A 27,088-nucleotide genomic window follows, 5' to 3' on the forward strand; every position below is an offset into this window, starting at 1 on the left:
GCTCGAACGCAGGCCGCCCACCGAGCCGCGGGGCTAGACCGAGCGCCGATCCCGGCCGGAGCACCCAAGCCGCGGCCGTCTTGGACGAACTCGAACGCTGGTTTCTCTCTTTTTTTTTTTTCTCTCTCTTCGGTCTGCAAGTCTCAGGGACGGAGGAGGGGCGGCAAGGCCCCATGTGTGGGAGGATTGCTTCAGCTTCACAAACTTGCACGGATTTTGGTTGCTGCTTTGGCCAGTGGTTCTGCTCAGATTTCTTCCGAATTGTTGTAAATTCGCCATTGTTCCCTGGCTGCTTACAAACTTGGATCCGGAATTTCTTTTCAACCGAGAGCCATTGGTGTCGAAGTGTCTGCAATGAACCCCGTGAATGCTACTGCTCTCTACATTTCCGCGAGCCGCCTAGTGCTCAACTACGACCCCGGAGACCCCAAGGCGTTCACAGAGATTAACAGGCTCTTGCCTTACTTCCGACAGTCCCTCTCTTGCTGTGTTTGCGGTGAGACGCTTCTTTATTGTTCCCCTTTCCCGGCTTGTTTTCTAAGGCCCTTTGGCTGTAGTAACGTGAACGATCGGCCGGCTCGGTCGTTCAGTTTAAGCGGTGGCACTGTGCAGTAGTATACGGTCATTAGTTTTGAAACTCGCCCAGGGACTTTTGCCCGGCGTTTCAGAAAGGCGGAGAACCTTTTCCAGCCACTTGGTACGGCGGCTTTAACGTTCAGAACGGTTTAATTCGTCTTGACCCATCTCTCTGGTGGTGTTTTATTTTTTAAATATAGTTTAAAAAAATTCTTTGACAAATCTTCACACATGTAGTGGTGATGTTTTAAATTGGATTCAGATACCAGCAGCATGCTGCCATTTTCTTTTTTTAAGCCTTTGCTGCAGAAACTGATTAAATACCGCTGTGATTAAGTGTGGTCATACATTGTTAAGACATATACATGGGACATTTTTGCTCTCCTTAAATTATCCTGCTGAGGGTGGACGGTATAATCTTATTGCACCTCCAGCCAGAGACCTCAGGCGCCCGCACCCCCCCCCCCCCCTTCTACAACAAATGGCTCGAAGGTTAGTGACCTAATGAAGCTGGTGGTACTCTGGTTGGTGGGATTTTTGCTGATTAGTTTTTTCTGTAGTTTTAACATAAGTGGGGTGACAGATTGGCCTTTTTTTTTTTTTTTTTGTTTTAAATTGAAAGACGAGGTCTCACTATGTAGCTTAGGCCGACTTCGAACTTGTGATTCTCTTGTCTCTGTCTTTTGAATGCTGGTATTTCAGGCATGCACAACCATACCTGCTTTCAGAGAATTATTTTTAATTTTTTTTGTTCAAAGGGTATTAACCCCTGTTGGTTACTTTAAGAGTTATTTCTAAGAGATGAGAGAAAACAATATTGTCTAATTGGAAAGTGTTTAAAGAGCCGATCATTTATGTTAAGTGGGCATATATAATAACTAAGTAGTTGACACTTAAAAAACCAGAATGATTATCCTTGGTCTCTCTTGAGATCGTATAAATCTTCCACCAATTAAAAAAAAAAAGCAGACACACACAGCAGGAAATGTTTAATACAAATAAAAGGGCAACAAGCAAGGTACTGAAAGGTACTGAGGATGCACTCCACTTAATGTACTTTCTGAGGTTTTGTTAATCCACTTGTTCAGAATTTAAGAATGGAGGCATTTTAAGTGGGGAAGAGTAATTTTTCGATAGTAATGGCTGAAGTGTAGAACCGATATTCAAGATCATCCAACATTTTTTGTATAGCTCAGGGCAGGTTACTGAGGGGTACAGAAAGCGTGAAGATTTCATTTTCGCTGTCAGGTACTTAATCTCATAAACATTTAAGCAACCAAGTGGTTTAGCACTGCTATGAGGAGTGCAGACGGAATACTTTATTAGTCACTTAGGGCAGATCGCTTGACTGCTTTAGGCGGCAGTGTCTTGCTGGGTAAAATGAGGGCTTAGGGCTAGATTCTCATTTGGCTTTCCGTTGAAATAGAATCAAGGAAAGTGTACAGAGAATTTGCTTGGTTTAATGGCACTCTCTTCTGCAGTCTCACTTGTAATTTTCGGTGGTGCTGACTCTCAAACTTGGGGCCTATGGAAGCACTCTCTGCCTCTGAGTTTACTTTATAGAGAGCTCTAAGATTGAGGGGCTGCACCGACCTAACTTCTCCGCGGACACTCGTCCCTGCGTTGTTTTTGAGGAGAGTAGATAGATTTGTTGCAGCGGTAAGGTAGCGGAAAGAGGTCAGTAGGGTAGCTACATAGTCATACTATCCTGCAGAAACAGCTATACTGTGAAGCCATTATCAGCTAACACGTGAAAATATGGTAGCCCCCCCTCTTTACTAGATGGATGGATCTTTTTTTTTTTAAGAAGCATAAACTCGACTTTTAAAAGATTTTATTTATTATGTATATGGTGTTCTGTCTGCATGCATGCCTGCACACCAGAAGAGGGCGCCCTATCTCATTACAGATGGTTGTGAGCCACCGTGTAGTTGCTGAGAATTGAACTCAGGACCTCGGAAAGAGTCAGTGCTTTTAACTACTGAGCCATCTCCTAGATGGTGGATCTTAAACTCTGCTGGGAAGTGGTGATTTTTGGATGGTGCTTAGGAATTTGGAACTTCAGATTCTTATTTTTTGCATTTCAAAGTGTAGAACCCAGGGCTTTCAACATGCTAGATAAGCATCCTACTGATGAACTACATTTCTTATTTTATTTTTCTGAGACAGGATCTGGCCTCAAAACTGGAGAACCTCCTGCCTCAGCCTTCTGAGAGCAAGGATTCCTGGTGTGTGCCACCAAGCCAGGTGGGCTTTTAAATTATTTAAAGTAGCTTCATGGTAGTGGTGGTCTAATTAACCATGGACTTAATAATTTAAACATAGACTTAAAAGACACATTAAATATAAAGCTACATTAAAAAGATTATTTTTATGTGTATGGATGTTTTATCTGTGTGTATGTATATGTACCACATGTGTGCTGTGCCTGAGGAGGCCAGAAGAGGGTGTCTATCCTCTGGGAATGGGGTTACTGACAGTTGTGAGCTGCCATGTGGGTGCTGGGAGTCAGACCTGGAAGAGCAGTCAGTGCTCTTAACTGCTGAGCCATCTCTCCAGTCCCAAAGTTTCATCTGAGAAAAGCGTAACTGCTAACTGTAGTCTTGCTTGATACATAGTCTTGGTAGCACAATTGAGATTATGACTGGAACTTGGTGATTATTCTCTTTGGTTCATGCCGCCTTCCCTTTTCATCTTACGGAAAAGATTTGTGGGTTCTACTTATAATTGGGCTGCCTTTAATGACATTTCAGTAATAGGGACGTCTAGGTTTTTTCCCAACTGCCACAAGCCCATGATTATCTAGAGAAAGAGAAGATGATTTGACTTCAGCTCCAGCATTATTCATCTTTGTACCAGGTTACAATCCTGTACTTCTTTTTTCTTACCTCAAAAACATAAACTCATTAATAGAATGCATGTGCAGTTTTATTTCAAGAAAGTAGTAAATATGTAAAAGTCGGGTTTAATTTTGTTTTGGTGCTGTTAATAGGATGTTTAATCTCAACAGGTCCTCTGATGTTTGACTATCCCTTTCTCTGTTTTGTGGTCAGGCTCCCCCCAACAGTTGTTCTATTCTGGCCAAATAGATGTTTTTACCTTCACAAACATGGTTTTTATATATATTTTCTCTTCTCTTCCATTTATTCCCCACTTTCTGGGGCTTGAACATAGGATGTGTTGTTGACTAGCTGGCCTTGAACTAGTGACTTTGCCTTCTCCGCCTTCTTAATACCTAGCACCACAGTTCTGCACCACTAGGGCCTGGCTTTCCTAAAGTTTCTTTTGCTTTAAGATAATGCTCATTTTCTGTAACAGTCCCAAAATTCATTCCCTTTCTTTGGTGAATTTTCCCTTGCTCAGGCCAGTGAAAAGTTCTCTTTGTCTTCTGAACCTCTGTAACCCTTTGTTCTAGTAGTTATGGTATTTTATCATTCCTTTCAATGCAGTTTTTATAATCATCTTAGTTTTCTGGTGTATATAAGAAAGTCCTTAGAGAAAATACTGTTTATTAGACATTTTTGTGCTTCTCCTTTCACTCTTTCCTGCCCAGTAATGTAGCATATTTGTGGGCTCCCCCCCCCCCCATTCTCTGTGTAGCCCTGGCTGTCCTGGAACTTCCTCTGTAGACCAGGCTGGCCTCGAACTCAGAGATCCGCCTGCCTCTACCTGGGATTAGAGGCCTGCCTGGCTGAATTTCTATTGCTGTGAAGAGACATCATGACTACAGCAACTCTTATAAAGGGAAACATTTAACTGGGACTGGCTTACAGGTTCAGAGGTTTAGTACGTTATTGTCATCATGGGAAGCATGGTGGTCTTGAAGACAGACATGGTGCTGGAGAAGTAACTGAGTGTTCTACATCTTGACTGGCAGGCAACAGAACACTGAGACTGGCTTGAGCTTCTGAAACCTCAAAGCCCACCCCCAGTGGTACAATTTCTCCAACAAAGGCTACATATATGTCTTTATCCTTTCAAATAATGCCACTTCCTACAAACCTGTGGGGGCCCATTTTCATTCAAACCACTACACTACTGAACTGTGGTACATAAGTTGCTTTAAAATTTGCTTTAGTTTCCTTTATCTGTTTTTTTTTTTTCCTCAAATTTGAGTTATGTCCATGTGGGCTTATTTTAAGACTTTTTTTTTTTCATTATATCTGTATGTGCCTGAGTGTGTGTATGTTCACCAGGGGTGTGCAGGTGCCCTAGGAGGTCAGTAGAGTGCATTGGATCCTATAGAACTGTAATAATAGTGTGTTCTGGGAACTGAACCCCAGTTTCTTCCACGATTAGCAGGTGTTTGTAACTGGAGAGCTATCTCTCCAACTCCTACGGTGGGTGTTTCTCTTACTTTCTTTTTTGAGAGAGAGAGGATCTCACTATGTAGCTCTAGCTAGCTGGCCTGGAATTTCTTTGTAGACCAGGCTGGCCTCTCAACAGTTGGCCTGCCTCTTCCTCCAGAGTACTGGGATTAAAGGCATGTGCCACCCTGCTTAGCTGTAGTGGCTTTAAAAACTCAACATTAAAAAAAAAAATTACTTTATGTGTGTTAGCATTTTGCCTGCATACATGTGTGTATACCTAATATGTGCCCTCGGAGCCCAGAATGTGTTGCTGGATCTCTTGCCACTGAAGTTACAGATGGTTATGAGCTGCTATGTGAGTGTTGTCGTCTGTTTAGCTATCTCTTTAGCCCTGTCTTGAAAACCTTTTAAGAACAAGAACAAATCTACTGAAAGTCTTGGGTTGGTACATACTAGGTGCTTGATATCCCATTTATAATTTTTTTTGAGATTTTATTTCTTTTTATATGTGTGGGTCTTTTGCCAGCAGCATGTATATCTGTACTGTGTGCATTCAGTGTCTGCTGAGGCACAGAGCAGCCATGGGGGTGCTAGGAGTTGAATCTGGTTCCTCTGCAAGAGAAGTCATTGCTCTTAACTGAGCCATCTCTCCAGCCCCAGGGTGTTAAATATCTCATGATGAAGGAAGAGCCTACACACACAGGTCAGTTATTAAGTGTGGAATATTCACTGGATTACATGGATTACAGATTTTATGATCATTTTTCTTTGAAGTGTTAGTTAGCAATGTCACCGTTTCTTTTCCAGTTGCTTTGTATATTTAAAGAGAACTACTGTTCTTTCCAGATCACAGGAAGTGGCGAGGACAGTACTGAGTACTGTTTTTAAGTGGGTGTTGTAAGGTCTTATTTTAAGGGTTTGGTTGGCTGTATCAGCTAGTTGTGGTTCTTTTGTTCTGAGAATCGATCCAGTATGCTGTATGGATTTTAGGTTTTTGTAAAGTTTGATAAACGGTCAGATTATTGTGGGAGATATTTGTAGCCCTATAAAATATTATGGTCAAATTTCTGCTCTGGCACACAGATACTCTTCTGGTATTTTTATGAGTCTAGAAACAGTGGTTTGGGCTTAACCTTTTAGGTGTCAATTCTTATTAAACAGTAAGGGCCTAGAGTGGAGACTAGTATTTTCCACTGACATGGTCTGACATAGTAACCAGTGGTTTTTGTTTTTGTATTAAGGCCTTTAAAAAACTGTTTATTAGTGTGAGTGAGTGCATGATGCATGTCCATGGGGTGGGAGGACAGCTTGGTGGAGTTGGTTCTCCATCTTGATGTGGGTCTGGAGGGTTGAATTGAAGTTGTCAAATCCGGGTGCAGTTGTCAGTGCCTGTTGAGCCAGCTCACAGCCCTGAACACTTGCCAGCTTTTCCTAGCCTGCTATTAGAGTGTGCGGTGGGTGGGTGGCTCCCTGATGGTGGGAGTCTTCCTTGATTTAGTCACCCTTGGTCCTCTGTATCTGACTACTATCAAAAGGTGTTTGTTGAATGAAGAGACCTTTCCAGCATCTTAACATAGGGAGGATGTGCTCTGAGAATGAATTAACACCTGTGAAAGTGAACAGGTTTAGCTTTATGAAGGATTACTTTGATTTTGCTTCTTTTCCCATTGTTTGTAAAAAGCCATGGTGGACTCACATTGGATTTAGTAGAGGAATGATGATGGTGATCTCTTTCAGGTCTAGAGTTCTCTTTGGGCAGAAATACTTTCTTTGCTTTGTGTCAGAGCAAACTAATTTATAAATATCAGGGGTCTCCTGATGGGTATTTTGAACATATAACCACGAGTGACTTATTTTATAATTTATTTCTTTTAGAAAGAAGCTAAATTAAAGGCCATCTGAATAATTTAGTTGTAGTATATTAACGTTTTGTATTTATCCTTTTTCTTAAACATGAGTTCATTTGATAATTAGTGTGTTATTCTCATTGAGTCTGGTGGCACATGACTGTAATCCCAGTATTTGGGAAGTGGAAACAGGAGGATTCAGAGTTGGAGAATAGCCTAGGCTACATAGACCTAACAAACAACAAAAACCCATGGACCTGGGATGTTGCTCTGTGTTAGAATGCTTACTTAGCATGTGCAAATCCCTGGGTTTGATTCTTTAGCACCACAAAAAGGGAATAAATATCATATCCTCCTCCCCCCCCTCCCTCCCCCATTCCTCCTCAGCTAGGCTAGTTGGCTGGGCAGTAAGACCAAGGGAACTCTGTCTACCTCTCCAGCCCTGAGATGTAGGTGGGCCAGCTTTTTATGTGAGTTCTGGAGAATAAACTCAGCTCCTCATGTTTGCACAGCAGGCACTCCACTGAGTGATTCATCTCCCCAGTTCTTCTTTACTTTTATAAAATAGAAAATTGAACACCTAGTTTGTATATGCATTTATGTGCATACACGTGTGGGAGAGTTGGTTCTCTCCTTCCACCATGTGGGGCCTAGGGATCAAACTTGGGTCCTCGGGCTTGGCAATAAGTGCCTTTACTTGCTCTCCAAGCCATCTTGCTAGCCCTGTGTGGGTGAATTTGACTATGCTACATATAAATGGATCATATTGTCTTTTTTGACTTGACATCATGTCCTTAGGTTCCTCTAAGTCATGTCACATGACATTTCCCTTTTAAGGCTGAGGAATAATTCTGTTGTATGTATGTGTTTATCCATTCTTCCATAGATGGGCATTGGGTTGCTTCTGCCTCTTGGCTATTTCAAACAGTGTTATTATGAACAAGGGTCTATAAATACCTCAAGTATTAGTTCTTCCCTATTTGTAGTTGTGCTTTCCACAATTTCAGTTACCTGTAGTCAACTACAGCCTAAAAATAGCAAAGGAAATTTCTGAAGAAAAAAAAAACAACTAAGCATTAAATTGGTCTTTGTGCTATCTCTGTTTGTTTGTTTGTCGAGACAGGGTTTCCCTGTGTACTCTGGCGGTCCTGTCCTGTAAACCAGGTTGGTCTTGAATTCACAGAGATCCGTTTGCCTCTGCCTTTCCAGTGCTGGGATTAAAGGTGTGCTCCACCACGACCCGGCTGCTGTCCTACTCTTTTCCTACTCTGGATAGACCTTTTGTCCAGAGTATTCACTTTGCATAGCTACCAACCCTGTAGTACTTAATGGTCTTGATTATTAAACAAGTTGGGTCTTCCCAAGAAAAGCACTGGAAAGTATTTCCTTCAAGTGGAAAGGTGAAAGACATTTCCTTCAAGTGGAAAGGTGAAAGACTTCAACTTAGAGTGGAAAACAAGGTGGTTCTTCAGTGGTGTTTTTTTTTTTTAATCATTCATTCATTTACTTGTTTGTTTATTATGCAGTGTTCTGCCTGCACACCAGAAGGGGGCACCAGATCTCATTACAGATGGTTGTGAGCCACCATGTGGTTGCTGGGAATTGAACTCAGGACCTCTGGAAGAACAGTCAGTGTTCTTAACCTCTGAGCCATCTCTTTAGCCCCTGTCTAGTATTTTAAAAGTTAGTCTAATGTAATTATACTACTTGTGTATATTGTACAAGATGAAATTGCCTTTGGGAAAGGATTTCCTGAATGTATCGCCCTGTTACATAGGGACCTTTTGAGAAGCCTTGATGTTAGGTTGAGGAACCTGCATTGCTACTAGACCTACTCGCTTCCCCACTCACCGTGTGCTGTATAGACCATCTGCATCTCAGTCACCTACTAATTTGTTAAAATTCAGAGTCTGAATAAGCACATTAGATCTGTGGAAATGGAATAATGTGTTTGCAGGACCTTATTTTTCATCCATCTTGAAGGAGAGAAAGATTTTCAGGTCATTTGCATTTGAGAAAAATATTTGGAACTAGTTACTGAAATTCTGTTTCAGAAAAGGTTAATTTGGGCTTGGAGTTTTATGTTTAGGGAGAGATTCAGTCAGGAAAGGATGACAGATGTACCCATTTTAGAGCCCCACAGAGGGAATAGCAGAAGAAGGGGAAAAAAAGAACATCCAGTAATGTGAAGGAAATTACATTATATGCATAACATTTTAACTCTTCAGAATGAGCGATTACAATTTGGCTTGGTTGTGCTTATCCTGTGAGTGGAGTAAATGAGAAAAATATTATAAATGTCTATCATAGCACTTTCCTATAGCATTTACTTGATAAAAAAGTTGTACTGAGTTCTGTTGAAGAATTGACAAAGTCTAGTAGTTTAATATTTATCATGGGAAAAATAGAAGAGGTCAAAGGTAATTCAGTTGGTATTGGAAATGAAGTAATGAAGGTCTTTGAATTTGGGAAAACATTAGGTAGACTAGGTTTTAAATCTGTGAGGACATCCCAACTAACAGTATTCCGAGATCCAGGTGCAGTTGTGCACACTTGTAGTCTCAGCTACTGGGGAGGCTGCAAGACAGGAGAGTCATCACTTGAGGCCAGGAGCTTGAGACCAGCCTAGGCCACATAGTGGACTATCTCATAAAACCAGTTATTGAGGTGGAGATATAGGTAGCTCAGTTGGAGGGTGCTTGCTTAGCATGTGAGAAGACTTTGATTTGATCCCTGGTCCTCCATAAAACAGAGCACAGTTGTACATGCCTGTAACTCCAGGACCCAGAGAAATCAGAAGGACATTCAAGGCCACCCTCAGCTAACTAAGGAGCTTGAAGCCAACCTGGGCTATGTGGAACTCTTGCCTTGAAGGACAAAAACAAGTTGTTTAGAGATTTGAGCAGTATGTTACTGAAGGCTGAGAGAGGTCTGATGGCTTGGGGGTGGCTGGAGCCAAGGTTAGGAATTAAGGCTGAAGTGTAAACCTTGCATGATGGCACACACCTTTAATCTCAGCACTCAGGAGGTCGAGGTAGCCAGGTCTGCATAGTGAGACCCTATCTCAGGAAAAAGAAGAGTTGGAGGTTCAGTGTATAGTCTAAAAAGGTGCTTTTTTTTTCTTCCTCTATTTTCCCGAGACAAGGTTTCTCTGCATAGCCCTGGCTGTCCTGGAACTCACTGAGTAGACCAGGCTAGCCTCAAACTCAAGAGATTCAACTGCCTTTGCCTCCTGAGTGCCTGCATCTAATTATTATTATTATTTTTTAAGATTTATTTTTATCCTCCCCCTCTCTGTCTCTCTCTGTGTATGTACATACATATGCTGTCATCCATAGGTAGGTACCCGAGGAGGCCAGAAAGGGAAGTCAGATCCCTTGGAGGTGGTTGTGTGCCTCTTGAAGAGGGTACTGGGAACAAAATCGTCATCTGCAAGAATAGCAAGCACTCTTAACTGCTAAGCCTTTTCTTTATCCTCCCCTGCCCCCCAAGAAAACTTGCTGAACACCACTTGAGATTCTGGCCATATATAATACAGAACTCTTAAGATTAGAAGAGACCAGATTGATGATTCCATCTAATGAATTTCTGAGTCTTCTTCATAGTTAATTGTTGGTGTGGACTGTCTCGGGAGTTATCTTCATGGCATCATTGAGTTTCAATGCCTATATGGGTCTTTAGGGAAATATTATCAGATTTTCTTGGAGAGAAAGCCTTTGGTTAAGATTTGCCCTTTGACTATTGGCAGGCAGATTTTTGTTTTTTTTTCTGAGACAGGAAGTATCTTTGAGTTACTACTGTAGCAGCTTTAAGTGAAGATTTTTGTGTTCAAGTACTGTCATGTATAACTGCATGAGATGATTTGCTCTAGTGGCCTGTAGAAAGCATTTACAGTTTTCTGTTTTATTATAAAATGAAGTTTATTAGAACTGAAATTTGAAGCCTGTTCTGGGTTTGTATGTGCTTAATTAAAGCTCTACAGAGGCTGAGGCAGGAGATTTCAAATTTGACTGTGTTGTGAGACACTATGAAAACAGACAAACAAATCAGAAATCTGTTGAGGTGTGGTGATGTGTGCTTTCAGACTCAATTGCTGCTTGGGAGGCTAAGACAGAAAGGTCATTTGAACATAAGCGTTCAGGACTAGCCTGGGCAACTAAGTGAGACAACAGAAATTTGGTTATGAATTTGGCATTCTTATTGGTAAAAAAAAAAGTAATGTTTTGTTGGTCATTATTTCAAAATGTGTAGTTCACATAAAAATCAGCATTGTAGGAGCTTTCTGGAAAGCTTTTAGACCCTGCAACAGTAGCATTTTCTCATGTTAAAGCATCATTGGCTAAAGTCTAAAGGCCCTTCTCCTTGACAATAGGAGTATGTCCTCACTTGTTTGTCCTTAATCACACTCAGCTTTTGTCAGCACACCATACCTACACGCCCCCCCCCCCCCCCCCTTACCTCACCCACTGACCTTGGAAGTAGTTGGGTTTGTAATCCAGAAGAATGAAGGATGTAGAAAAGCTCTTCTTGTGCTTTCTACACTAGATCATAACATTTCTAATGTTGGAACCGGAATTATTTTGTGAATCCTTGTTACTTGGATAAGAAAAACAATGGCTTGTTGATCTTATCTGTCAGCCAGAGAACACTGTATTTTTGTGGTCAGTTAAGACATCTTCCCAAAGGTGGTTAATAGTGTTCAGATCCTCTGTGCCTTTACTGATCACCCTTTGGTTTTGCCAGTTACCAAGTATGATATTGAAATCTGTTACTCTGGGTTTCTGTTTCTCTTTGGAGTGTTAACTGTTTTTGCTTCAGGTCTTTCAGAACTCTATTATTAGGTATATTAAGCATTTTTGAACATTGGAACAGTTTTTTTTTTCTCTAATGTTCTCATCTACTCTGTTGTCTTTTATTTCTGGATTTGTTGCTCTAGATTTTTTTGGGGGGGGGGTTGCTGGTGGTGGTAGTTTTGAGACAGGGTTTCTCTGTGTGCTTTGGTGCCTGTCCTGGATCTCGCTCTGTAGACCAGGCTGGCCTTGAACTCACAGAGATCCCCCTGCCTCTGCCTCCCGAGTGCTGGGATTAAAGACGTGTGCCACCGCCGCCAGGCTTGTTCTAGATTGTTTTTTTTTCTACTTATTGTGGGCCATGTTTTTATGCTTCTGTATACCTGGTGAGTTTGACTACTATATTCTAGGTAGTTTGACCTTTTTAAAAATTTTTACTTTATTATAAATATTCTTAAACTTTTGTCAATTCCAACAATTTCTGATCCTTTAAAGACATTTTTTTCCCCCCAGAAGGTCTTGCTCATGCCTGTATCTTGAAGTTTACTCTCCCAGTGTGTAGTTCCTAGAACCATGAATGTTTCAGGTCTTACATTGAGATACTTGTCCATTTTGAACTGACTTTTGTGCAGATGGACTACAGCTCAGTTCCATACGGGGTTACGTAGTTTCCCTGGCCCTTCCTTTGTTGAAGGAGCTTTTTTCCTAGGGTACAATTTTGGCACTTTTGTAAAAAAAAAGAAACCAGGTGTCTAGCTGCATGAGTTTATTTCTAGTTTTCTGTTCTATTGCATTGGCTTGTGTATCTGTTGGGACAGTACTATGCTGTTTTGTTACTGTTGCTCTGTAGTATAATAATACTGGCACCCCCCAATGTTCCTCTGGCTAGTTGGGGGTCTTTTAAAAATAGTTTTGTCTTGAAAACTCCCCAAAAAAAGTTTCGTGAAGAATGTCATTAGAATTTTGATAAGAATCATAATGAATTTCTAATAAAGCTTTTTTTTAGAGGGGAAAAAGTGCTGCTTGGTATATATACTTTTAAAAGAATAAAGGCTGAGATTGCAGTGTGATATTTGAAGTGTGTACAGTTCTGAAGCCTATAGCAATAAAACAAAATGGTAAATATTTTAGTATAAACAATTCCAAATATAAAATGATTTTTTTATATAATGTATTTTAGTCTGTTTATAAAAGAATTTATGAATTTATAAACAAGATTTGTCACTTGGCATTGGTGGCTCACGCCTTAAATCCCAGCACTTGGGAGGCAGAGGCAGGTGGATCTAAGCTCTTTGTGAGTTTGAGGCCAGCTGGGCTATAGAGAGAGTTCTAGGACAACTAGGGCTACATAGAGAAACCCTGTCTTGAAGCATTTTCCCCCACTCCCATAAAAAAGTAGTTTCAAACTCATTTAACTGAAGCTGGCCCTAAATACCTGATCCCTCCTGTGTTATGGGATTGTAAGTGTGTGCAACTATTCTTGGCTCTTTATTTTTTGTCCTTTTTAAAAAACCTATAGAGATAGTATCATTCACTATGTAGCCCAAGTTGGAGACCTTTGTATATTATTCTCTTTTATTGTTCTTAGCCCAAATCTCTTGAGACAGGTTTCTCTTTGGATCTGGGAGTTTGCTAACTTTTGGTTAGGCTAGCTGGCCAGCTCCAATGATCCTTCTGTCCCTTAGTGCTGGAGTTAGAGATTTATTGTGGCATACTTTTTTCCTTCCCGTAAATTATTTATTGATGTTTTTTGAATTTCACAACTTGCACCCCAGTCCCACTCATTTCCTAGTCCTTCCATGTCCACTCTCTACCCTTGTAACCTCCCATTTTTATTTTTTTAAAATGTGTCTGCTGGGGATCTGAACTCAGATCTTTATGCTTGTGTGGCAAGCTCTCTTACTCACTGAGTCATCTCCCCAGTCTCAAATGTTAAAAACAATGTGTATTTTAAAATTGTATGTGAATTGAGGATACATATTTGCCTGCATGTATGTGTGTGCACTGCTTGTGTACCTGGTGCTCTAGACTGTTGTAAGCTGTTATTTTGAGTGCTGGGAACTAAATCCAGGTCCTCTGCAGGAACAAGTGCTTCTAAAATGTTGAACCTTCTCTGCCAGCCCCTTTACCACCATGTACTTTTATAAAGCATAATTTAGGTAAAACGATATTTTTGTTAGAGGAAAGTCACAATTTGGATGTTTGGTCACTGAATTTTATATTCAGTCTTGCATATACTGACTAGTTTTTTTTTTCCTTAAAAAGCATTTAATCTTACCATTTTCTATTTCTATGGTGACTTGATCAGAAAGATCTCCAAGAATTCTTGTTACTGTGAAAGATGGCTTCTATGTAAAGAACAAAAACAAAAGGTTATGCCATGAATGGTTTCTGAATTTGTTGCTTATTAGAATTTGAGGGACCTTTTGTAAAAATGCACGTACTGGGGCCACATCCCTAGATCCTAAGTCAGATCTGGAGTATGGCAGATGCTTGCTGGAGTATGGCAGATGCTTGATGGATGACAGCAGTGCTGTGTTGGAATACTGTTTGGGTGAGGTTAATAGTTGCACCTTAAAAATGGTATATGTACCAGTAAATTGAAGCAGTGCTGTGTTAGCCAAATTTCTCCACAAGTATAATGATTTTATTTTACAGATGCTATTGTATTTAAGGGAGGGCAGTAAGTTCAGGGTGTAACACATCTTTAATCTCAGAGTCCAGGCCAGCCAGGGCTTCATAGTGAGACACGGTCTTAGACAAATGAGAGGGTAGTAAAGCAGACCTCCTGGTTCAATGGAACAACAGCTTATGAAATATGGTTCTAAATTTAATAAGTGATTGTTCAGCTGTGGATCAGTTTAATTGTGCATAATGGACTAGTGTTTATTGTCTTATTGTCAATAATTAAATGAACAAGGATCATTGCTTTGCTAAAATATGAAAATGATGAAATATTACAAAAATGCTCTGTATCTACAAACACTATAGAAGTCTCATTTGTTATTAAGATAAATGATATCTGGCAGTCTCCTTTAATTTTTGCTAGAATGTGAAATGAAGCATGACCCATTGATGAATCTGAGGGCTTGTGTAGTTATAAATCATCCACTTAATAATCTGTGGTGTTTTAAAAATATATACTTTTAATTGCCTGTTGAGATTTACCTTATAAACTTGACTTACCACCTTGAATATCAGGAAGTATTTTGTCATAGTTTTAGTTAAACTTTGAGGTTTGACATTCAGATGTTCAATAAACAATTTGGCTTTAGTAGCTAGCAAAATTATAACGTTGAACTGTTCTTTTTCTTAGTCCATAACCCCTTGTCAAATTGGCATGTGTGTAGCTATCACTGGTCTCAATATAGTAGTACCCAGTTAAAATGATGATAGTGAACTTAAAAATAATAACTTGGAGCTGAATGTGGTTGTGTACAGGAGGCAGAAACATGGGTATAGCTTCAGATCGAAGATCAGCCAGACCCCTTCTCAAGAGAAAAGCAAAACCAAAATAACAACATCAACAACAAAAAAACTAAAACAAGCAAATAACTCTGAGTCTGGTTTTGTAGAGCCCACCCATTGGAGGAGAATCACAGGTTCAACACTCCCCCCAACTTGGTCAGGTGATTAAAATACTCACCGATTTTAGTATCATCTTCTTTCCTTATTTTAAAACTCTGTTCTCTTAATATTATAATCGTGTTAGATGCTATAAAGAAAATAGGTTACAGGGTTGTGGTTAGGAATATCTAAAGGGGTTAATGCTATTCTGAGCATCACTGCTTGATTATTTGATTTAGAGGTCTAATAATTTCTAAAAACCTTAGTTTTATTACTAGTTTTTATTTAGTGTTTTGAGGCATTTCTTTGCCTTGTGGTAAACCATTAAAATAAACTGGATGGGTATAAGTTTAACAGATTCCAAATGCTGCTTAATCAGAAATTTAAAAACAGACCTGGCCTTGGTAATGTCAAGAGTAAAATTTTATTTTAGCTGGATTCTCTGGTCTCATATTAAATTTTTTCTTAGCTGAGTTTATTTTTTGAGATAGGGTTTCTTTGTGTAGCCCTGGTTGTTCTAGAACTCTCTGTAGACTAGGGTGGCCTCAACTCAGATGTGTCTGCTGCTGCCTCTGTAGTGCTGAGTTAAAGGTGTGTGCTAGCATACCTGGCTTTAGTTTTTTCTTTTAATTAATTAATTATTTAATTAATTTTGGAGAGGGTGTCTCTACATACTCCTGGCTGTCCTGGAACTCTTTATGTAGACCAGGCTGGCCCCAAACTTGCAGAGATCCATCCATCTGCCTCTGCCTCCCTAGTGCTGGGATCAAAGGTGGTGTACAGCATCATACCCAGCCTAATTATATCTTCATAATTTCAATTTTTTTGGCAACTATGTTTGCAGTATGAATGCATGTGTGTATGTGAGTACATATATATGCAGATTTTGTGAGGGCCAGATGGCTCTTCACATTATTTACTGAGGGCAGGGTATTGCTGTATCCATAGTTTGCCAGTTCTAGTTAGTCTAGTTAGCCAGTATGCCATGGGTAGTCCCTTGTCTGCCTGTAATACAGGCCACCAGACTCACTTTGAGCTTCATGGGGCTAGAGTTTTTCCCGGAGTCATCTCCTTGATCTCCTTTATTCTTGATACAGCTGCTCCACAGTCATATTTTATGACATTTTAAGAGGTTTAGAATTCAACATATGCCTGCCAAAAAATCTGTATTAAGCACAGTTTTGTTAGAATGAAAATAAACTTGTAAAGATAACCATTTTAATTATTGAAGAACAGTTAATTTATTTGTTCACATTTGCCATAATACACAGGATCTTTTTATTGTGTAGTCATTTTTTTCTTAGTGGTTCTTAGTGCATATTTATTAAGATGATGTCCTGTGCTAGGGAGATGGCTTGGCAGTTAAGAGCAAATACTGCTCTTCCAGAGAACCTGAGTTTGGTTCTCAGTACCCACATTGGGCTTCTCATAACTGCCTGTAACTCCAGGTTCCAGAGATCTGATAACCCTCTTTCTGGCCTCTGTAGACAGACGGACGGAGGGACATACACACACACACACACACACACACTCTCTCTCTCTCTCTCTCTCTCTCTCTCTCTCTCTCTCTCACACACACACACACACACACACACACACACACACACAGAGAGACATAATTCCTTTATTATCTATATTCATTCAATCATTTTGCTTAATTGGTTTTTCAAGACAAGGTTTCTCTGTGTAGACCTGGCTGTCCTGGAACTTGTTCTATAGACCAATCTAGTTTGAACTCAAGAGATCCACCTACCTCTGCCTTCTGAGTGCTGGGATTAAAGGTGTGCTATAGCTATAATTTTTCTGGTCCTGTCTGGCCCACAGTCAGAACAAATCTCTTTCACCCGCCTGTCCTGCAGCCACTCAGACCCAACCAAGTAAACACACAGAGACTTATATTACTTATAAACTGTATGGCCATGGCAGGCTTCTTCCTAACTGTTCTTATATCTTAAATTAACCCATATCTATTAGTCTATAAGTTGCCACGTGGCTCGTGGCTTACCAGTACCTTACATCTCGCTTGTCATGGCGGCTGCTGGCAGTGTCTCTCTGCCTCAGCCTTCCACCTCCCAGAATTCTTCTCTTCCTTGTCTCACCTACCCTATCCTTCCTGCTTGGCTACTGGCCAATCAGAGTTTTATTTATCAATCAGTCATCCACAGCACATGCCATACGTTATACACAAGCAGTTTCAGTAAAGGTTTCCGGTGTGGAGGTTGAGCTTTTCCTTGTTGGGCTCTTTTACAGAGAAAGTAACACTGCTTCCCAGCATTTGTGCTGTCTTAGTCACTGTTCTATACTGTGAAGAGACGTCATGACCACGGCAACTCTTGGAAAATGTTTAATTGGGGGCCTGCTTACAGTTCAGAGGTTTTAGTTCATTATTGTCATGGTGGGTAGCAGTGGAGGCATACAGGCAGCCATGGTGCTGGAAAAGCTGAGAGTTCCACATCTCCTGATCTGTAGGCAGTAGAAGCAACTGTTTCATACTGAGAGAAGCTTGAGCAAAGGAGACCCCCACAGTGACACTTCCTCCAACAAGGCCATACCTACTCCAACAAAGCCACACCTCCTAATAGTGCCACTCCCTAGGGGGGGCTGTTTTCTTTAATACCATCACAGTGACTGAGGCACCTTTTAAAGCAAGCATTTAATTGGGGGCTTGCTTACAGTTTCCAGGGGTTTAGTCCATTACCATCATGTCGGGGAGCATGGTAGCTGGTAAACATGGTGTTGGAGAAATAGCCAAGAGTTACATCCTGATCCATAGGCAAAGAGAGATTGACACTGCGCCTGGCTTGGGATTTTGAAACCTCAAAGCCCACTCCTGATGACAGATTTCCTCCAACAAGGCCACGCCTTCCCATCCTTCTCAAGTTGTGCTACAGCTGGTAAACATGGTGTTGGAGAAATAGCCAAGAGTTACATCCTGATCCATAGGCAAAGAGAGACTGACACTGAGCTGGCTTGGGATTTTGAAACCTCAAAGCCCACCTTGATGACAGATTTCCTCCAATAAGGTCACACCTTCCCATCCTTCTCAAGTTGTGCTACTGCCTGATGGCTAAGCATTCAAATATATGGGAGTTATTATTCTTATTCACACCACCACATATGCTTATATAAAACATTTCAGATTAGTTTCAGAAATTGGGATCATAGAGAGTCCAAGCAGGACTCTGCAGCCCCAGTTTGTGTGACCTGAGGCCAAACTGCCTCTCATATACTTATTGTTGAGACTCCATCTTCTTCTTCCATTCTTCTACAGTCACTATCCAGTTAGGGCTGATACTCTGGTTCTCTCCCCCGGTAAAGGCCTTACATCTAGTAGTTGATTATTCATTCTCTCTGTGTTTCACTTTTAGTAATCACATCATTCTTGATGATAAATGTGGAAATAAGCTAAGATTGTCTCAATGAATGCCACAGACAGTGGTAGAAGTAGAGATGGGTTTGAATAAGCAGAAGTAACACTAGGTTAATGGGATGGGGGTGCAGTTCAGCTGGTAAAAATGCTTTCTTAGCATACATGAAGTAGCTTTGGGGGTGACTCCTCAGCACTTTTTAAACCAGGTATATTGGCAATTTCTGCAGTCCCAGTGCTTGAGAGGTGGGCACAAGAATATCAGAGACTTGAGCCAGACGGTGGTGGCGCACGCCTTTAATCCCAGCACTCGGGAGGTAGAGGTAGGCAGATTTCTGTGAGTTCGAGGCCAGCCTGGGCTACAGAGTGAGTTCCAGGAAAGGCACAAAGCTACACATAGAAACCCTGTCTCGAAAAACCAAAAGAAAAAAAAAAAGAAAAGAAAAAGAAAGAAAGAAAAAGAAAATCAGAGATTTGAAGTTTCATGCTTAGTTACCTTGTGAGTTTGAGGACAGCCTGTTGGAAAATAGAGGGGAGGACATAGATGGGAGTCTATAGACTCAGCTTTTTATTGCTAGTACCTGGTTGTATAATCTATGAAAATCAATTTTGATTAAAATGAGGCCACAGGAACTATTGATTTCCATGGTCACTCAGTCACAAGCCTTATGTTTTATGATTCTGTCATTGCTTGTATATTAGATACCAGCCTATTGCCAACAATGATAGAAAGTGTAAAAAAAATTTCTGGCCTTTGACCAAGGCCTAGTGAGCAGTGGGAGTATAATGCAATAGCTGTTAGTTGTACTAGGGGAACAAATTGAGGGTAGAGGAATGTGGAAGGCTTCCTGTGGAGGTCATATTTGAGTTGAAGGAAAAACATTGTAGGAAGAAAACACACACACACACACACACACACACACACACACACACACACGGGGTAATCATGACATGTTTTCTGACAGTTAGCGTGGGTGAGAGTTGGATTATAGAGCTTTAGTGATGCAGTATTTTGGGGATGGGGGAGAATGGGTTTGGGATTTTAAAGGCAGTTGGAAGGATTTTCAAAGGATAAGCCTGTAGTTAGGTTTATGTTTTAGAACAATAAACTTATTGGCAGAATAGCAGATGAATTGATTGGATTGGATGAAGTGGAGGGAAGGGAGATAAGTGGAAAAACATTTAGTTTTCAAAGTGAGAAGCAACTGAGGCATTAGTAGTCAAATGGGTAAAATTTAGAGGATGGATGAGCAGATTTTAGGAGCTACGGGCAGGGGCACTGATAAGAAGTGGAATAGAGATGGACGATCTGGATGGTTTCAAAAGTGAAAGATGGTGTCAGTATTCATCCAAGAGAATAAGGGGTGGAGGCGGAAGATTAATATAAGGCAGGCATTGGTTAAAATATTAAGGCAACTCCACCTAGTTAAAAGGGAGGTTTATTTTGTGGGGTAACTAACAAGTGAAGGGATAGGTTACAGGCTCAGGGAAAGGTGTAGCGCAGTCTGGTGATGTTCTCTGGAGAACTTTGCTTGGTCTACCTCTAGCGTCCAGGGTCCAGGAACCAAGAGAGCTCCCCTATCCGGATCTTGGGTCTTCAGGGGTCCTCTCTCGGCTCCGCCTTGTAGGTGTGACAGTTACCGAAGCCTCAAAGGGGATGGTATTTTCAGGTCAGAGCTGGAACGGCTACACAGGTAGGGTTAGGAAAGACAAATGTAGTTGTATATGTTAATCTTGAATTATCCCTGAAGAGAGATTCATTGAGTCTGAAGTTGAGATTTGAGTTGGAGATAAAGACTAAAGTCAATAGCTGTCTAGGCAGATTCTTGAAGATTGTGGAAAGCAGTTTGGGTGATATTGATGTATGCATTTTAAAAAGGAAAAGATTCATGATTGCCAGAAGATTGTGTGCGCCAGTTTGTGTCTGTGCATGTGTATCCTATTTTTATGGGGGTCTGTGACCTAGTAAAGATTCCAAAGGAATAAGGGAATGGAGTTGAGGAGACACTCTTTTAGATACTGTCTATTTAAAAACCTGCCACTGCCTCCTGAGTTTTGGGATTTAAAGGCATGAGATTTGATTCTTTAGTCTCTTTGTTGTAGTCATGTCTGAGTTGTTTGCATTGCATTTTAGTTTAGTACTGTTTTTGCCATTCTAGGTTTTATTTTATGATTGTTATTACTACCAGATCCAGTGTTGTCAGGATTTTTTTTTTAAGTCATTGACATTTGTTAAGTGTTTGAAGTACTTGTCAGTTGTGTGTGTGCGTCTCAGCTTCCTCACCTTAGTTTTTCTTTCCTAGTATTCCAATCAAAGTATTTTTTTTTTTTTTGTTAAACTATCCCACTGTTAGAATGGATAATCGAAAAGACTGTGCTTCATTTGGGTGTATTGGTGCTTTCTGAACAAATGACTGTGTTACTTACATAGGTGTCTTACTAATACATACTGTATGTATTTTCTCTAGTGTTGGGTTTTGGATTTGTGAACTGCACGAGCAAGAACCCTACCTAGCTCTTGGCAACTTTTTTTTTTTTTTTAAGACCATGTCCCTTTATATAATGTAGCTTGGTTGTCCTTAAACTCCAACTTCTGCCCTCTGAATGCTGAGATTACAAGAGAGAGAGAGTGTGTGTGTGTGTGTGTGTGTGTGTGTGCGTGCGTGTGCGCGCGTGTGCGTGCACGCACACACAGTTGAACATTCACACATGCCCTTCCATGTCTGCCTTAAAGTACTTGTTCTAAAAAAAAGTTTGCTGTAATACAGTGTAGTGTGTAGTGTGTTGACACTAGCAGCCATGTTTTATATATATTGTGTTTTTTACCATGTTTTGAATTGTGTCAAGAGGACATATTGAGAGATTGGCTTCTTTATTACTGTAGTTTACATTGTGTTTATGTAATGATACAGTCTATTGATAAATTTCTCAGAATGTGTCCCTGTTGCTCAGGGTTGTATATGCACTTAAGAGAAAAAAAAAAAGATTTTTGTGTGTGTCTTTAGATTGAGCCAGACCCTTTTCTGGCCTTCATTTGTTTGGTCCTGCTTGAACTTGTGTTGTCCTAGTACAGTGAAAGGAGAGAGGGCTCAAGGCTGACTCCGATTACTGATGCAGACAGATTGAGAGACTCTCTTGCCCAGACTGGTTTTCAACTCCCAGGCCTAATTCATCCTTCTGCTTCAGCTTCCTAAGTAGCTAAGACTACAAGTGTGTGTCATCCTTCCTGGCTCAGGCTAGACCCTTTAAAGTTAACAGCTTTCCTCTAATCAGTCTGGACAACTGTCTCTCCTAAATGTTGATATGTTTCTATTTTTGCTAAGTTAGTGCTTTTTAGTTTTGTTTATGATGTTTTTGACTTACAGATTGCTTTAAGTATATGTTTAATTTAAAAATATTTGTCTTGAAAAAACAAAACTATTTGGACATTTCTTCTCTTGATTTTTTTTTTTTTTTTTTTTTTTTTTTTTGGTTTTTTGAGGCAGGGTTTCTCTGTGTAACTTTGCACCTTTCCGGGAACTCACTTGGTAGCCCAGGCTGGCCTCGAACTCACAGAGATCCGCCTGGCTCTGCCTCCCGAGTGCTGGGATTAAAGACGTGCGCCACCACCGCCCGGCTCTTCTCTTGATTTTTAATTTTGATTGCAGATAACATTTTTTTTTTGTATGATTTAGAAGATGAGAAGACTGTTTTGGGTCAACTATGAACCATTTGAATTGGGAGCTAAGAAACAATTGCTTCTGTGGGGGTGTGAGGAACGGCAAGAGGACTGAATCTACCATTGTTTCCTTGTTTTAGTTCTAGGTCATTTGTAATTGGATAGCAGTCTCAGGTTGGGAGACTAATTTCACTATGTGTGTGTGTGTGTGCACACACATGTGCAGGTTGTGTGTAGGCAGAGGCTAGAGGAGAGGACATCAGATATCCTGCTCTATTACCGTGCCTTAGAGCATTGAAATGAGGTTTCATTGAACCTGGAGCTGGGGGGGACTGGTGAGTTCCAACAACCCTCCCACTATCCTACCCTTGCTTATTAGGTTGACTGGTATGTGCCACTACAACCAGTGTGTGTGTGTGGTTTCTGGTGATTTGAGTGCAGCTCCACATGCTTGCATCACACATGTCGTTAGCCAGTGTCCTTACCAGCTGAGGCAACTACCCAGCCCCATTTCACTTTCATAATATGTTGCTGCACTTAGGATGCCTGTGGCTTACTATATTCAGTTATTTTGAATTCTGTCATTAGAGTTAGAATCCAGTATTACTTCCAGGTTTATTTATTGTAATCAGTTTAAATATAACAGCCCACAAACAGTGTGTAGAGGTAAGTTTTTAACTTGGAAAAGAGTTTTTATTGAGCCAGGCATGGTGGCACACAAGTGCCCCCACCCCCACCCCATGTTCTTTTGAGCTAGAGGCTATCTTAAGTAGTCCTGGCTGTTCTGGAACTCACTGTGTAGAACAGGCTGGTCTAGGACTCATAGAGATCCACCTGCCTCTGTCTCCTGAGTGCTGGGATTTAAGGTGTACACCATTGTGTCTGGCTTACATTTTCCCTCATTTTGTTGACTTGTGAAAGATTTTGAGTTGAACAAAACTCCCTTTTTCTTTCAACAAATGAGATTCTTGCCCATTGTAGTTACGTTTTGATCTTCTTAAAAGTTTATGGTTCATATAATAACTGGTTGAAATTACATTTGTACTGATTGTTCAATAAGTTGTCTATTATGTTGTGTTAGTTGGAGGCCTTAAGGGTTTTGGCCACTGAGCTTTACCTCTTGATAGCCTTTGGAGAGAAGACCGTAAGAAGGTTGGTGATAACATTTTGTGGACACGACCAGAATCAAGGAAGACTGGTTTGAGATAACAGAATGGAGAACTACAGAAATGAAGAGAGCTGTTGGGTATTTCTCCAGTTATCTCTGTGTATAACCCCCCACCCCCCAGTCTAGTGAGTTTAACCAATTTCAGTTTTAAGAGGATAATAGCTGAACTCCATTATCTGAAACTATAAATGAGTTTTACTAAAATCTGTGTTTTCCTCCTCCTCCTCCTTAGGACATTTGCTACAAGATCCTATTGCACCCACCAACTCCACCTGCCAACACTATGTCTGCAAGACTTGTAAAGGCAAGAAAATGATGATGAAACCTTCATGTAGCTGGTGCAAAGACTATGAGCAGTTTGAGGAAAACAAGCAGTTAAGCATACTAGTGAACTGCTACAAGAAACTATGTGAATATATAACCCAGACAACATTGGCACGTGATATAATAGAAGCAGTTGACTGTTCTTCTGATATTTTAGCTTTGCTTAATGACGGATCATTGTTTTGTGAGGAGACAGAGAAACCTTCAGATTCATCCTTCACTCTGTGTTTGACACATTCCCCTTTACCTTCAACCTCAGAACCCACAGCTGATCCTCAAGCTAGTTTATCTCCAATGTCTGAAAGCACCCTCAGCATTGCTATTGGCAGTTCTGTTATCAATGGTTTGCCTACTTACAATGGGCTTTCAATAGACAGATTTGGTATAAACATCCCTTCACCTGAACATCCAAATACGATTGACGTGTGTAATACTGTTGATATAAAAACTGAGGATCTGTCTGACAGCCTGCCACCTGTCTGTGACACGGTAGCCACTGACTTATGCTCCACAGGTATTGATATCTGTAGTTTCAGTGAAGATATAAAACCTGGTGACTCTCTCTTGCTGAGTGTTGAGGAAGTACTCCGAAGTTTAGAAACTGTTTCAAATACAGAGGTTTGCTGTCCTAATTTGCAGCCAAACTTGGAAGCCACTGTATCCAATGGACCTTTTTTGCAGCTTTCTTCCCAGTCTCTTAGCCATAATGTTTTTATGTCTACCAGCCCTGCACTTCATGGGTTATCATGTACAGCAGCAACTCCGAAGGTAGCAAAGTTGAATCGAAAAAGATCCAGATCTGAAAGCGACAGTGAGAAAGTTCAGCCACTTCCAATTTCTACCATTATTCGAGGCCCAACCCTGGGGGCATCTGCTCCCGTGACAGTGAAGCGGGAAAGCAAAATCTCTCTTCAACCTATAGCAACTGTTCCCAATGGAGGCACAACACCCAAGATCAGCAAATCTGTACTTTTATCTACTAAAAGCATGAAAAAGAGTCATGAACACGGATCCAAGAAATCCCACTCTAAATCCAAGCCAGGTATTCTTAAAAAAGACAAAGCAGTAAAGGAAAAGATTCCTAGTCATCATTTTATGCCAGGAAGTCCTACCAAGACTGTGTACAAAAAGCCCCAGGAAAAGAAAGGATGTAAATGTGGGCGTGCTACTCAAAATCCAAGTGTTCTTACATGCCGCGGCCAACGCTGCCCTTGCTACTCTAACCGGAAAGCCTGCTTAGATTGTATATGTCGTGGCTGCCAAAACTCCTATATGGCCAATGGGGAGAAGAAGCTGGAGGCATTTGCGGTGCCAGAAAAGGCCTTGGAGCAGACCAGGCTCACTTTGGGCATTAATGTGACTAGCATTGCTGTGCGTAATGCAAGTACCAGCACCAGTGTAATTAATGTCACAGGGTCCCCAGTAACGACATTTTTAGCTGCCAGTACACATGATGATAAAAGTTTGGATGAAGCTATAGATATGAGATTCGACTGTTAAATCAGTGGGTCTTGAAACCTACCTACCCCTGGTAGGAAATAGCTACAGTTCTACGGCAGCTATGGTTCTGTTGGTTTAACTTGCCGGAGCTCCTGCATATAGATCACTTGTATCAAGTGTTTCATTGCTAAGTTATATGTGTTAGTGTCGGGGAAATAGTTTGCAGATAATGGAGGAGTAACCCTACAACTATATGTTCTTAGTTCTTACAGAACCTCATAGTTTGAGAACAAATGCTGATGCAACTGATTTATACAAAATGAACTTTGGCAAGGAAAATAACAATAACCTCATTGTTTATGGTCATGCTTTGTGCATAATCAAAGTTGATGATTAAATGTAAGGAAGTGGTATCTAGTCAGTCCATAAAGATTGTGCTAATTTTTTTTTTTTTTTTTTTTTTTTTTGTGGAAAAGTAGCCATTAGTTTATCAGGAGCCTTTGCTGCCTTCAGATGCCGCAGTGATATTTCTCCTGTTGCAAAGCTGATGTGTCCAGCTCAACCTTTGTGCTGACATAATACCATTTCTGATCATGAAAATTGGCTACTGGCATGTATGTAGCAGTTTTTAAATCAGCAGTATTATGAAAGAAAATTCCCCCCTCATTAGAATGTTTTAAGAAATCTGTCTTTTAAAAAGTGAACAAATAAATTCTGTCAGACCACAAATGTTAAGCTGTTTATGCTTTAAATATTTATGAGTTCAGCCCCTTTCTAGTTATCTGACTCACTTCTATGAGAAAATCCTAAGTCCTTTCACTTTGAGCAATGTTCTAGTTGGTAAATAAAGTGAAGAGCTGTTTTATTCTGAACATAATTGAGTTTATTTAGTTCATAACATAATTTTTAAAAATATAAAAATTTAAAAATTGGGTTTTATTTAATTTTGAAATAGTGCCCCAAATGTGCCCAGATTTATGCATTATACTTATTGCCATTGACGACTTCTTTGATTTTTATTTCCTGTTTATTTGCCACAGGCTTTACCTTGAATATGCTCCTTTTTTGTTTTTTTTAAGGGTGCTGTTCATAATGAAGGCTTCTTTATTAAGGCCTTAAAACATGCCTTTGATGAAGCCTGTGCATTTAGGTAGGTGTAAAGCTCGGAGGATTTTCTTTAGAATGCTCTTTTGCATGTAAAGCACAAACTGTGTTTGAGTTTTAATGTACTTCTTCCAATTAACTTTATTGGGAAGACAGACATTCTGTTGAAGGGAAGTCTATAGTCAGTTGCTTGAAAGAGCACAGCCCAGGTAAACAAGGACTGACTAGGTTTAGAGATAACCTTGTGATTTCAAAGAGTTGCTGCTTTGGCAGTGCTTATTTTAAGAAGAATACTGCTAGGGAAGTTCCAGTTTTTACTGCATTCACCATCTCGTGAGATCTGATGTGTTGAAGTTGTTTTGATTTGGCACACAGCATGTTCAATGATGGTTCCTCGCCTCATAAAGACATGGAGAAGAATCCTTTGGACACAGAGCAGATGACACCCCCTGTTTTGTAGTGTATCCGGTGTCATTTTCTGTGAATGTGGTCAGGTAGTTGTTTTGTTGTTGTCATTGGGCTTTTTAAAAAAAACAAAACAAAAAAAAAACAAAAAAAATTTTGGTCTCTTTTGGTGGGGCGGGGGTGGGCTAAAGCCATAGGAAGAAAAATGTGATGTATGTGTCCAGTATGTACGATTTTGTTTTTGTTTTGCAAGAAGAGTTGAACTATTTTTGATAACAAGAGTAAATGGTGGAAAATGCTTCTTAGTTGTCTTGTCTTTATTTGCTTACCAAATTTTGGAATTTTATTTAAATTCTTTAAGTGGTAGCAGTGTCTTATGAAACATGTATTTACCTAAAGTTTGTAACAGTATGTGTTGGACCAGATGATGCCCTGCTATATAATCATGTAAATCTGTTTTTTATTCACTAATGATCACTGCAAAAATGACTAGAAATGAGATTGTACACATGGATAATTAGGCTATATTTTG

At 40.3% G+C, this 27,088-nt stretch overlaps 1 protein-coding gene across 1 annotated transcript; it reads left to right on the forward strand.

Annotated features, from left to right (window-relative positions):
* Msl2 (MSL complex subunit 2) lies at positions 1-26,855 on the forward strand. The gene is made up of 2 exons (XM_059268460.1): positions 1-496; positions 23,516-26,855. The coding sequence occupies exons 1-2, from the start codon at positions 355-357 to the stop codon at positions 25,105-25,107; spliced, it is 1,734 nt and encodes a 577-aa protein (XP_059124443.1). The 5' UTR covers positions 1-354; the 3' UTR covers positions 25,108-26,855.
* The last annotated feature ends 233 nt before the right edge of the window (positions 26,856-27,088 follow it).

The sequence above is a fragment of the Peromyscus eremicus genome, chromosome 7 (assembly GCF_949786415.1).
Source record: "Peromyscus eremicus chromosome 7, PerEre_H2_v1, whole genome shotgun sequence".
NCBI classification, from domain to species: domain Eukaryota; kingdom Metazoa; phylum Chordata; class Mammalia; order Rodentia; family Cricetidae; genus Peromyscus; species Peromyscus eremicus.

What these genes read in the sequence shown, in the direction of transcription:
- Msl2 (XM_059268460.1), top strand. Translation starts at nt 355, where the DNA reads ATGAACCCCGTGAATGCTACTGCTCTCTACATTTCCGCGAGCCGCCTA. An exon ending in CCTCTCTTGCTGTGTTTGCG is followed by an intron (nt 497 to 23,515) that starts GTGAGACGCTTC and finishes CCTCCTCCTTAG; the next exon opens with GACATTTGCTACAAGATCCT.